This window comes from Akebia trifoliata, chromosome 8 (genome assembly GCF_017979445.1).
Source record: "Akebia trifoliata isolate Shusen 1 chromosome 8, ASM1797944v1, whole genome shotgun sequence".
NCBI lineage: Eukaryota > Viridiplantae > Streptophyta > Magnoliopsida > Ranunculales > Lardizabalaceae > Akebia > Akebia trifoliata.
Window position 1 is genome coordinate 41,102,161 of NC_141382.1, and position 13,390 is coordinate 41,115,550.

Here is a 13,390-nt window from a genome sequence, read left to right on the forward strand (position 1 = left end):
CGTATTGTTTGTTGTTGAAAGACCAAAATTGGCCATTGAAAGATGGTGTTGTGTAAAATAGATAATTTGAGAGGTGAAAATGGCTGTAATGTTGTATAAGCTAACCATGTAGTATCCACATAGGTTGTCAGATTTGTTCCTACTAGATCGAATTGTGAATCGGTACGAAACGAATTAGTTTGCGATACACTTTGTATTGGATTCATAAAATACAAGGAACCCGTATCAACCAATTTGTGAGCCTAACCATTCATGTTTACTGAATTGTCAACGAGGTTCATTTTAGAACACAGTTCGTGAACCACAAATCCAAATTCGAACCAAACAAACCCATAAACCAGAGATAACATGGAGAACAATATGTACAGAAAACTAGTAGACTAATCTTGTGAGAATCTCATATGATGGATGGAGACGCTGGACATGTTGAAAAATATGAATTGGGTCATCAACCACAATTTTTAGAGATGGTATATCTGCCTTGTAGATGAGTTACATCTTGGTCCAGTCTAGTATGTGAGAGAGATCCCCTGTTAAAAGGGAAAAAAGTTGGGATCCATCATTTTTATTTAATTAATTAATTAATTATTATTATTATATGTATTTTTTTATATTAATATTTGTTATTTATTTATTTATTGAAAGCCTCTCTCTCTCTCTCTCTCTCTCTCTCTCTCTCTCTCTATATATATATATATATATGAGAAATTTACCAAAATGGTAGAGTTTTCATAATTAATTCCCAAAACGGTAAACTGTAGCAATTTATTCCGAAAACGGTAATTTTACCGTTTTCGGCATTAATATTTTTTACCAAAACGGTAAAAACAGTAAAATATAATTTTTTTTACCGAATATACCCTTATTTATTTTACATATGCATTTACCATTTTAACCTTAGAAATAAATTAAACTCCAATTAAATCTTTCTCTTCTTTTTAATCTTTCAACACTAAATAGAAATATGAAAGAGAAGAGGATTTTTTTTTAATTTTAGTCAAAAAATAAAAAAGGGTATTTTCGGTATAAAAAAAATTAAATTTAACTGTTTTTACCGTTTTGGTAAAAAATATTAATTCTGAAAATGGTAAAATTACCATTTTTGGAATTAATTGCTACAGTTTACCATTTTGATAAATAGTCGAAATGTGATGCATGTTTTGGTAAATTTGCCTATATATATTGTATTTTTCCACATTCAATTAAAAGGTGAAATTCAATTTGAAGAGGGGGTGATTTGATTTTCTTTTGAAGAGGGATGATAATATGAAAACATATAAAATGAGATATAGGCAATTGGAGAAATCGATAGGGTATGAAAATTACCCTTGAATTATTTGTACAAGTTAGGATTGTCAATGGATTAGATCAAACTTGAAATCGAATCCAATAACTTTGGGTTTGGTTAAGGATTTAGATTCTAATAAGGACCTGATCCAAAAAAATCCGATCCAATATCTTATTGGGTCAGTTCTAGATAAATCATGTCACTATCCTATAAGGACTAAATATGATAAAATGTGATAAAGTGCATAAATTATATTATATAACTTGTTTAAAGATATGAAATTCATTTAAATTTTGTATATCAAATTGATTTTGACTCAATCCGATTCTTACTGGATCAAATCAAGATCCAAATATTGAATTTCGGAAAAAAAAAAAAAAAAAAAAATCCCACTAAGAGTCCGACCCATAACTTATTGGATCAATTCCGAGTCTAATTTAGTTCTTGTTGGATTGGCACCAAGTTGACTCAGATCATATTCGAACCAGTTTAACAACAACCCTAATATAATTTACAAGAACCAAATTATTAAATTAGAGATGAATTAATAAGGAATATGTTAAAGGCACCCCATCACATAGCCAATTTTTTTTTTTTTTTGTGTTGAAAGTTTTGAAATGGAATGATTTTTAGTGAGATGATCTCCAATCATATACATAATTATATAGAAAAACATAAATAAAAAAAATCAGTCAATTATGAAACTTTTAAGTCATATAAGAAAAAAAAACTTGACTAAGGGGTGTCCTAAGCAATAGTAAGGGGTGCGTTGAACCTGTTCCTTCCAAAGTCACGACTCATGAACGACAAATCTAAATTTCGAATTTCCATCGGACCGTACTCACGAACCAGATGACGTAGCTAAATGAGAATGCTCCAGTGCTCTCCACTTTTTAACTTCAAATAAAAATCGGGAAGTCCAGCAAATCACTTCTACAGGTTCAATGGCAGCGAACGACGCCAATCATCTCCCAACACCAACCCTAGACTCAGAAAGATCGAATCTCCTCCACAAAATCTCCCAAGAGGGAGGCTATGCGTACGTTAGCATGGCCACGCTCGCTTGCTCGGGAGACTTTCGTGCTGCAGAGGCGGCTCGGGAGATGGCTTGGGAGCAGCTCCACTCTGGTCCGTGGCATTCTGTCCTTCCCGAATGGAGAGACGCCTACTCGATGTCGTGTCTCCTTCTCGCGGTGTTCCACCATGGATCAGGAGATTTCAGAGAGGCTCTTAGGGTTCTTGATATGGGATTGATAATGGGTGGGAATCTTCTGCGTCGAGATTTGGATTCTGCGGTGGAGTTGATTTTGATGAGATCTGGTGTTGCTGATGAGAAGAATTTGGATCATGGAGAGGGTTTTGAGAAGGGGAGGGTTGATTGTTCTTTGGAGGTTTTAAGCGAGGCGGAGGTGAGGTCTGTTTTTTTTTCAATCAATTTTGAAATTTTAGTACTTAATCATGATTGAATCATTGGAAAATCTTTGTTTTTGATGATGAACAACTCTGAAATTGGTAGTTAATATTGCTTAATTTCCATTTTAGTGATTGCAGAGTCAGACTTGAAATTTATTTTGCGACAAAAACGATGAATTTTGTGAAATCTAAACCAAGAACTTGCTTAAAATCTAGAGAAGAACTTTAAATTTTATGTTAGATTTTTTACGGATTATAAAATTCATTCAACATTATTTACGTTGATTAGAATCAATCTTTAATTGTAGAATGCAATATTGGATTTTAAAATACTCAAAACAAGTAGGCCGATTGGGCCACAACCAAAACGTGGTCTAACATTTTGTAAGTGAAATGGTGATGAATTTTCAAATTCTATAATTTTTAGTACAAATGTCGAGATTAAAGTGCAAAATTGGGCTTGGAAATTAATCGGGGGTGTGATGGTAAGTAACCAATTCTTCCCCGTGTTTAAACATAATGGAAAGTGTTAATATATCTCCCGGCCAACAAGCAGCAAGCTTTCCTCATTTGCCGCATTTGAGAACAAAGATCAAGAGCATTGATGAACTGAAAATGAGTCTGAAAATTGTCTCTCTATGTGAAAGATAATTCCTATCAAGCTTTTCAAAAATACCGAAAAGAACCTTTACATTTCTGAACAATATGTTGGGTTTTCCTAACTCATGATGTGGTGGGTCCATGTGCTTGGAGTGGATAAGATAACTCTTTGTCTCTAAGGTTTTCTTCATGTGAAAGTAGTGTTGGTTAGGTGAGGAGTTATTGTCACCTAACTAACTTCCATGATTGGTTGTTTGATCCTCTCTCATGTTTGGGAACAACTAAGTCTTTTATTTATTTCTTTCTCTCTCTTAAAAACGCAACAGAAAAGATAATCATCGGAGCCTCGAACTGGATTTGGTTTGGACCTTCCCGGGTCTGTTTTTGGGTTTTGCATCTTGGATTATTTTTTTTGGGGTTCTCAGATTTAATTAATTTTTCCACCTAGTTTTACGGTCTAGGAACTGGATTTGACTTTGTATTCGGACAAGGGTTTGGTATTAACCTAAGATTAGATACATGGGTGTGGGATTGGGGAGGTGTTAGGCACTTGTCCCACTTGACTAAAGTGTATCTCTACTAAGGTTCATTGACCGATTAAGGGTCATTCCAATTGGTTCTAAACATGCATATTGTATGTGTTAGGATGGCAAACCTGTATGAAACGCGAAAATGTACTGAAAATCAGAATTTAGGGCCATTCGGGACAATCTAGGCAATAAAAGGGATTGCTGTTCTTGTTTCAACACACTTTTGTTGTGACAACAACAGTGATGGCCACATATATTTCTGGACCTTCTCAAAGCAATTTCAGAGTATGGAAAAATGCTCAAACAATTCTGATTTAGTAAAAAAATAAACAATTGAAACTAATCCAACATGATGTAGGACTTGTTGGGTTGTCACAACACATGATTGTGTGTTGGGCACAAGCTTGGCCATGTAGCTAGACTTGTGGCATTCACATTGTTGTTGGAAGACAACGATATGTAACATGTTCGTTTACTTGTATTGGAAAATTGAAGATTTTTTCCCCGATAAAACTAATATATGGATACAATAGAAGGGCCGACAAAGAATGGAGATAGAGCATCTCATGCTAATGAAACTAAAGAAACATAAAGGGAGAAACAACTAAAGCCAAGATAGAATCTCCCTCCACTTAGATACTGGATCCTTGAATTGAAGGTCCTTCACGTCGTTGTATTCAATGTAGATCAATTGATCTATATGGCCTCATGGTACCAGGCAATGGATTTTTATTACTTTCTTTATTCTCGAACATGGGACTATTTCTCTTTTTCCATAAACACCAACAAATTGCACATGGTGTCAACCTACATGAGAAGGTCAACGGAGGAGAAAACTTTTTGACGGCCAACTCTGAATTATATCAAAAATAGCCTTGGGCATCGTGGCAAATCTTGTGTTCCCCACGATATCCTGAAAGAAAAGAGAAAGGCCTTTCAAAATCCCGAACAATAATTGCGTATTTGGTGTTGGGAAGAAAGGAGATTTGGAAAGAGAGACCTTAGGACCTTTGAGGAAAAGGAGACTTCGTTGCAAGGAATTTTATTCTCAATCTTGGGGTCTATTTTTCTGTGGAGCATGGTATTCCAGGAATCGAATGAGGTCTTTGAAGATTTTTTTAACAAAGTAGGTTTGGATGTGTAGCATTGAGATGTAATTTGGGGGAACCTTTTCATGGTCATCTTGACCATGTTTCGTTTCAATAAAGATCTTTGACTTATCAAAAAATAAACAAATGAGGTTGTGAATTAGTTTGTTAGAGGTATTATTCATAGTGTAGGTTTAGGTGACAAGATCAAGTTTTGGGAGGATAGTTGGTGTGGAAATTCGTCTTTGTCAACTCAATATCCTTCCTTGTATGCTTGTTTGTTGAGAAAGAATTGTTCGGTTGAGCTATGCTTGATTTGCAATGGTAGCATCACTTCTTGGGATCTAGGCTTCGGAAGGAATTTCAATGGCTGGGAGATAATAGAGGTAACATCTTTTCTCGATCTTTTGAATTTTGTTCAATTCAGGGTGAATAATCAGGACAGGAGGGAATGGATTTTGATTAAGGAGAAGAGAATTTCAGTTTGTTCCTTCTATAATTTCATTCTCCCTCTGCTTGATTATTTTATTTAAGCATCTGTCATCTGGTCGGCTTATGTCCCTTCCAAGGTTTTCTTCTTTGTTTGGCTAGCTTCCTTGGGGAAGATTCTCACCTTAGATAACTTAATCAAGCGTGTTTGGATCACTCCAAATTTTTATCCTTTATATTTGAGGGATAGCAAATCTGCTAATCACACCCTTATCCATTGTTCTTTTCTTGGGGTATTTGGTCAAATTTTCTTTCCAAGTTTCGTATGGATTGAGTCTTTCCTTTATCTTTCAACTCTTTATTAGAAGGGTGGACTTTGAATATCTTCTCTTGTAGAAAATGCTACCTTATGGCTATTCTCCCTTCGGCTATTGCTTGAGGTCTTTGGAGAGAAAAAAAATATCAGGGTGTTCTAGGGCAAGACTAGTACGTCTCACGTGGTGTTTCTGAATATCTTGGGGCTGCTTTACCTATGGTTGAAATTGAGCACATAATTTGCAGGGCTCTCTTTTGATGATTTTCTGTTTAGATGGGATTCTTTATGTGTTGCTTAGTATTTTTTTGTTTGTTTTCTTTGGTTGTTTGCCTTGTTTTCTTCGGCCTTGTATTTTCTTCTTGCTTTTGCTTGGGGGCTACCTCAGCCTCTTTCTTTTGTATTTTCTTTCTTCTTCCTTTTTCAATATAATCTTACACTTACCAAAAAATAAAATAAATAAACAAACAAGGTTTTGATTTCTTATTTTAGAGTAGTTGTTTTACCCCCCCAGAGAATCGCTTCATGACTATTCTTCCTTTTTTATTTTCTATGACCTTTGTATCTTCATCTATTAGGTATGTCTACCTGAATTATGTCTTTAACGTTAGATCATTTCCATTAAGGCTTTTGCATTGTAGTAATCACTATAAACATAAGCTCTCATAACTCTTGTTATTACTTTTGTTAATTCTAATTTTGTAGGTGCTTCGAGTACTGCCAAAAAGATCACTTTCTTGTACAATAATACATAAGAGGTCTTCTCTATCTTTGGAGGGATTCCTGTGTGATTATTTCCTATTAGGTTCCCCAGTTATAATCAGTGATTGCATGGCTCATTGGCCTGCCAGTAATAAGTGGAAAGACATGGACTATCTAAGAAGGGTTGCAGGTGATCGGACTATTCCAGTTGAGGTGATTAATTTCCCAATTTCGTGACATATTTAAGCTTGATATGGCCACTTTAAATATCCTTGTGCAAGTTGTTCAGGATTCACTGATTGAAAGAACAGTGCTTTTATCAAGACTCTTTGAACTGAAAACTTGTAAAGTGTATCATATTTTGCAGGTTGGAAAGAACTACCTATGCCCTGAATGGAAGCAAGAGCTGATCACATTCTCTAGGTTTCTTGAGAGGATGCAGTCTAATGAGTTTAGCCTTTCTGGTCCGACCTATCTTGCTCAGCATCCATTGTTTGACCAGGTTTTCATATATTTTATTATTTTTACGAGCTCTTGATGCAGCATTTGAGCTGATATTGATTTTAGATTTAATCGGCAGATACAAGAACTACGCAGGGACATTTTGGTTCCTGATTATTGTTATGCTGGTGGTGGGGAGCTTAGGTCTCTTAATGCTTGGTTTGGTCCAGCTGGGACAGTGACACCATTGCACCATGATCCACACCATAATATTCTTGCTCAGGTATTGCATATTTGGAAGACATGTCTTTAAACATAATTGAATGGAGGAACATGATTCGTTAAGCCAACTTCAAATTTTTTGGGCCAAGGTTTTGGTGACGGTGTGTATGATGATTGAGATAACCACAATAATAAGCATGTTCCTTTTTTTTGTGTGGGGGAAATTTTCTGGTTCTCTCCCCTAAGGTTGCTCTTTTTGGTGGTGCAACCTTTAACTTTTGAAATATATAACTGCCTTTGCTCTTGAAACTAGTTCATTTCTATTCAGCTTATGATGCATTTTTCTTCTTGAAGGCAATATTTAAGATGGTACTGTTGATATTATATTTAACTGCTTTGAAATGTCTCCTATGTCTGATCAGTAATGGATATTTAGTGTGTGGGGAGGGGGTTACAAATCATAAGAAAATAAGGTCATGGTTTAAAGTCTTGCACCATTTCAGAATGTTTTGCTGGAGACATTTCGGTTTTGGTCGAGGCTGAAACGAAACATTGAACCCGAAACATTAAACTTTCGGATTGTATTGGAATGTTTCAGTTGAGATTGTCTCTATTTTTCTCTCGAGAGAAAGCTTCAATATTAGATTTTAAACCTTGAACAAAGTTACTTACATTGGCCTCTCCACATTCCCATACAACAAATCCTTGGGAACTCTTTATCCTGACTCAACCCCAACCAGATCTAACATATAATCATACCTGATGTGCTCAACCTAAACTATTAATAATCCAACCCAAAATTCAGGTTCAAAGACTGGAAGGTTACTGGAAAAAAGAGAAATGATTCCACTATTATATCCTGGATTTACACGTCCTTATTTATGTGCTTCAGTTATACTTTATTCTTTTCATGGATATTTCTAGTTATACATTTCCTCTAAATAAAATTGAATGGCTGCACAGGCTTCATGTTCCTATACCCAAATAGTTGGGATAAGACACTGTTATTGACGATGATTTATAGTTGGACAACATCAATTTGACTTGCATAACCCTCTTCTTTTCTGTCTTTCTAGGTTGTTGGCAGAAAGTATATAAGGCTTTATCCTGCTTCAATATCAGATGATCTTTATCCTTACACCGAATCCATGCTAAACAATTCCAGTCAGGTTGGCACTTTCAAAGCCCTCTCAAAATAAATGTGTGTTAAGATTCAACTTTGCTTACAATTTCCGTTAGGACTTTTTTTTTTCTCTCTATCAAGAAATTATTGTTTGCAGGTGGATCTTGACAATCTAAATGAGAAAGAGTTTCCGAAAGCTCAAGACCTGGATTTTATGGACTGCATCTTAGAAGAAGGTGAAATGATTTACATCCCGCCAAAATGGTGGCATTATGTAAGATCCCTTACAACGAGTTTCTCTGTAAGCTTTTGGTGGAGCGAATGTAGTAGCTAACCCATCTCATGATGTGCCAAATTCTCTTATCAATTTGCTTTGTTTTACACCTTATTTATGAATCATGCGGAGTGCAACACTTGAAAATGTTAAATGTGGGCTAGCTTTTTGAACCAAATACACGATGAGTCAGATCTTAGGACCGGATGTTATAGAATCCAGTGTTGTACTTTATATGTATATTAAAGAATTATTCATATAGAAAGTTGTTACAGAACATTTTACCTATAGATCATGTTTTGGTCTTGTCCAAAGGAAGGGTGACCCATCTCTCTCTCTTTGATAATGGCTGTTGGTCTCATTGAACTCGTGGTCTTGAAAATTTTGCTTTGTCAATTTATGTTTTTGGCAAAGAATGTTGATTTCCTTGAAAGGGGAATTCATATACATGAATGTAAATGATTATTGTGGACGGATACCCAAAGTAACCTCTCATCATATTTGATGCAGGACGAAGAGAATAATCTTTCAATTAATTTGTTGATTCTCAAAAGATTATCAAATAATTGAGCATAAAAAACTTTGTTAATTCACACAGAATACCAAACAATTGGAAATAAGTTAAAATTCTTTACACAAAACTTTTATCAATCAAAAGATGTTCCTTGTGTTGGAGTTTCAAAATTATTTATAGAAAATAGTCTAATTCTTAGAAAAACACAAAAATAAGAAAAAATAATAAAAACAAAGTAAGCATGGAAATCTATATTATTTAACCCTAGAAGTAAAAGAGAATCGACAGGGCGTGATTCTAACTTCTATAATTAAAGTTATTAACAAAATGAAAATTTTTTACAATACCAAAATTGTCTAAAAATAAGATAAATGAAAGAATTAGGCCTAAAAATGAAACATACATAATTTGCTATGAATCTTGAAAGTCTCGATGTTTTCATTCAAGAATGTCACTTATCCAAGTGGGCTCACATACTCGAATGAGCAATGAAATAAGAATCGTCCATGAGAATCATTCTTGAATGGAAACATCAAGATCTTTAAAATCTATAACAAGTTGTGGAGTTTCCATTTTATGCCTTATTTTTTCGTTTACCCTATTTTTTAGAAGATTTTGTTATTTTAAGAAAATTTTGTTTTGTTAAAAAATTTAGTTATAAAGTAGAATCATTCATTATTGATTCTTTCTTTACTTCTAGGATTAAGTAATATTTATTTCTATGCTTAGGTTTTTTTAACAATTTTTCATATTTTTCTAGGAATAAGACTTTCTTCTGTAAATAGTATTGTAATTTCGATATGGGAAGCATCTTTTGATTAATAAAAATTATGTTTTTAGAGAATTTTCTCTTTATTTCCAATTGTTTGGTATTTTGTATGAATTAACAAGTTTTTTGTGTCAATTGTTTGATATTCTTTTGAGAATCAATGAACTAATTAGAGGATGGTTTTCTTTGCCCACATCAATATTCGATGACTATAAATCTTAAAATTCGATTTATCATTTCACCTTGTTGGTCTACCTGATTGTTAGAAGAAAAATCATGAGTTAAGAAATGCTGATTTAGTCATGCTCCTCCATATTTTGGTTGATATTTGAGGTTCCTCGTGTTTTCAAGCTATTGACATACCTTTTGTGTCCCTGGTCTCCTTTTGTTCTTTGGTAAACTAAGGGAAAATGATCTAAATGTCTTCTTCTTCAATATCTAGTCATAAAACCTTGATTTTTTTCTTCCCAAAACTAATCATCTTAAAGTTCTTCAACCTTTAGTATAAATAATTAACCTATTTAACTCTTATGAACAAGTCTTGGTTTTCTACTTTTCCAATAATCATATCTTATTCTTGAGGTTCCAAGGTTGATAGGGTGGAATCTTAAATTTGAAGGTGAGGGTAAAAAATTTACCCAAGAGGTTTTGGGAGGAAAATTCATGGATTTTTTTCTTCTAGAGGTTGATGAGGTCATTTTCCATTATTTTACTATACAAGACTAACGAATGCTTGACCTACCAATGAACGTTTAAAGCAACATATATTCGTGTTAAGACTAAAATCAACACAAGGGGAAGAAGGCATGCGTATGTCAAAAAGAGACTGCACAAAAAGCCTAATGTGCATAAATTTGATGTTGTGCATTGAATAGTTTTATCAAGTTCTAAAAAATGATAAAAAAATTTATGAGAGAGAGAGAGATGTGCATGTACTTATCACGTTTGCAGCGGTGTTCTACTTTTGACGAAGAAAATGATAGAGAATCACAATTAAGGAAATAAGGATTTAGGGTTTTTGACTATAGTATTAGTCTTTTAGAGAAGATTTCTTAGGGTATGTTTGATAACACTTAAGAAGTTTGGAGTCTGAAGTTTGAAGTCTGTTTTCTGATATTTGAAATCTTATTATGGAAAAATTGTTTGTTTATCATTTTTTAAAGCTTCTGATTACAAATAGAATTTTAAAACATAATAGCTATTTTGATAATAATACTTTTTTGTATTTCTAATAAATAAACATAATATGTTATGCATAATCAAACCATTTACACATTTAATTTCGATTTCTAACATGTCAAATACCCTAAAAATATTGTTTTCAATTTGAATTTATACTTGAGAAATTATATTCCAACAAGATAATACTCAAACAATAAATAATTATTCATTTTCTAGTTGAAAAATATAAGATTTTAGGGTTCGTATAAAAATATAGGGTTTTCAAACATGAAACGAAAGAAAGGGAAGAGTTTGACAACACAATTGTAGAGGAAAGAGAAGTAGAAAAAAAATGAGAGGTAGAAAAGTTAAAAATAAGGTTCGTATAAAGAAATGATAAGTGATAGAAATTAGGGTTTTCAGGAGGGTATTTTAAGAATAAAAAAAATTCAGATTTTAGAAGTTTCGTCCAGCATCTCTCCATCATCGGTTCAAAACTTTTAAATTTTGGTTCTGGAGTCTGAAATTTCAACCAAAACAAACGAAAATAAAACTTCTAAAGTCTGAATTTTAAAGGTGGACCACCTCCATTCAGACTTTAGAAGTATTACCAAATACACATTTAAACTAAAAACTTAACCATTAATTATTTAATAAATATCTTGAACAATATCTATATTTTTAAAAGTATGTATATACAAAAATATGTGTGAAAAAAAAGTGGTTGGAAATTCTTGCAAAAAACTATAAATAAATAAATAATTTTAAAAATCTTTAAATAATTGTTAATATTTGAGATATCTCATAGTTTCATGATTTAAATAGGTTATATACGAGTTGAGTTGGTTTGGCTCATTGCAAAATAACTTTGAGGTTGTGGGTTAAAGTCCAACTTACCCATAAAAGGAGAGGTTACATACGAGCTGGGTTGTATGTGGGTTAACAAGACATGTCAATAACACAATAACTAAATGGATTAAACGAGTCAAGTGGTTGATGTTCCTAATCTAACCCATTTAATAATTGGGTTAGACGGGTTGACACAATTAAGCTTAACACATATCCTAGTTAATGTCATTTTCAAGTCATGTGTTGTCCTGTTAAGATTAAGGATTTCCAAACCTAAATTCAGGTTCATCTAAGTGATCTAAGTCTTACCCATGGTTTCAAAACTCGTCCAAGTCATTTCGGTACCAGGCATAGACGAGACGGACAAGTCAAATTTTCGGATGAGATATTATATCTCACGTTCATTTTTCATTTTTTTGAACGAAACATCTCAAACGTATTAGAAAATTCGTTTGAGACAACTCGATATCTGGCATGGATGAGACGAGACACGAAATTGAGTTTTAAAACCATGGTCTTACCTCAAATCTAACATCCCATAATATGTCGGCCCAAATCCGCACATCCGGTCCAGATTGGTCCAAGTTGCACCCATACGAATCAGTATTACACGTGGAGAGCAGAGAAAATACTATTGGTAAGAAGCAAGCAGAGATTGCGATCCGTGTCACTGCTCTACAACGAATCTCATCCGTCCATAACTTTAACAATCCAACCGCCATATTCCACTTTCCCTAAAATATTCAAAAAAGCAAACAAATTTTTTGAAATTCCCGCCTATCTCAGCTTCATCTTCTACAAATACCCCTCATACACACAAACAAACTCATCTCTTCACCTACGCTGTATCTAATTTTCTCATCAAGAGAGAGACACAGAGATGGCACGAACGAAGCAAACTGCCCGAAAATCAACGGGAGGGAAGGCGCCACGTAAGCAATTGGCAACAAAGGCTGCCCGTAAATCTGCCCCAGCGACAGGAGGAGTGAAGAAGCCACACAGGTTTAGGCCAGGAACAGTGGCGCTTCGTGAGATCAGGAAATATCAGAAGAGTACAGAGCTTTTGATCCGAAAGCTTCCTTTCCAAAGACTGGTTCGTGAGATCGCTCAGGATTTCAAGACCGATCTTCGATTCCAGAGTAGTGCCGTGGCCGCTCTTCAAGAGGCAGCTGAAGCGTACTTGGTTGGTCTCTTTGAGGATACAAATCTCTGTGCCATTCATGCTAAGAGGGTTACCATTATGCCTAAAGATATCCAGCTTGCTCGTAGGATTAGAGGCGAGAGGGCTTAGAGATGGATGGGTTTGTTTTGATCTGTTTCTTTGTTTCTCTGTTTCTCTGTTGGGGTTTTTTAGTTGTTTTGTTTGTAATTCTTCCTATCTTTTAGGTTTGTAAAAATCAGTTTGATCTTCGGTTGGAATGTTTTTTTTTTAAATTAAAAAAAAATTAGGGTTAGGGTTTAAAGGGGCTTCCTTCTATTTTCCTAAGTGGTAGTATGTATACCTCAAATATTGAAGAACTGAAATTTGAAGGATAATGTCCTTTTTTTTTTTTATAAATATTTTGCTTTATCATTATCTCTCCCCCAATATTTTTTTTCCCTTTCTCGTTCAGTCATTCTTTTGAACCTAAAAATTCCATTGTTGTGTGTAAAATCTAAACTAATTGGTGGGTT

General features: G+C 34.1%; 2 protein-coding genes across 2 annotated transcripts; both read left to right on the top strand.

Annotated features, from left to right (window-relative positions):
• Positions 1-2,108: 2,108 nt before the first annotated feature.
• JMJD5 (2-oxoglutarate (2OG) and Fe(II)-dependent oxygenase superfamily protein) lies at positions 2,109-8,710 on the top strand. Its single transcript, XM_086452100.1, has 6 exons — positions 2,109-2,697; positions 6,367-6,576; positions 6,731-6,865; positions 6,944-7,087; positions 8,103-8,195; positions 8,307-8,710. The coding sequence occupies exons 1-6, from the start codon at positions 2,233-2,235 to the stop codon at positions 8,481-8,483; spliced, it is 1,224 nt and encodes a 407-aa protein (XP_086308226.1). The 5' UTR covers positions 2,109-2,232; the 3' UTR covers positions 8,484-8,710.
• Positions 8,711-12,529: 3,819 nt separating this feature from the next.
• On the top strand, positions 12,530-13,252 carry LOC147396848 (histone H3.2). Its single transcript, XM_086452601.1, has one exon. It carries the CDS (start codon positions 12,597-12,599, stop codon positions 13,005-13,007), a length of 411 nt encoding a protein of 136 aa, XP_086308727.1. The 5' UTR covers positions 12,530-12,596; the 3' UTR covers positions 13,008-13,252.
• The last annotated feature ends 138 nt before the right edge of the window (positions 13,253-13,390 follow it).

Excerpts from the sequence above, each read along its gene's own strand:
- LOC147396848 (XM_086452601.1), top strand. The coding sequence starts at position 12,597 with ATGGCACGAACGAAGCAAACTGCCCGAAAATCAACGGGAGGGAAGGCG.
- JMJD5 (XM_086452100.1), top strand. The coding sequence starts at position 2,233 with ATGGCAGCGAACGACGCCAATCATCTCCCAACACCAACCCTAGACTCA. Across the intron at positions 6,866-6,943 it reads AGCATCCATTGTTTGACCAG|ATACAAGAACTACGCAGGGA; the intron begins GTTTTCATATAT and ends TTTAATCGGCAG. Across the intron at positions 8,196-8,306 it reads TGCTAAACAATTCCAGTCAG|GTGGATCTTGACAATCTAAA; the intron begins GTTGGCACTTTC and ends TATTGTTTGCAG.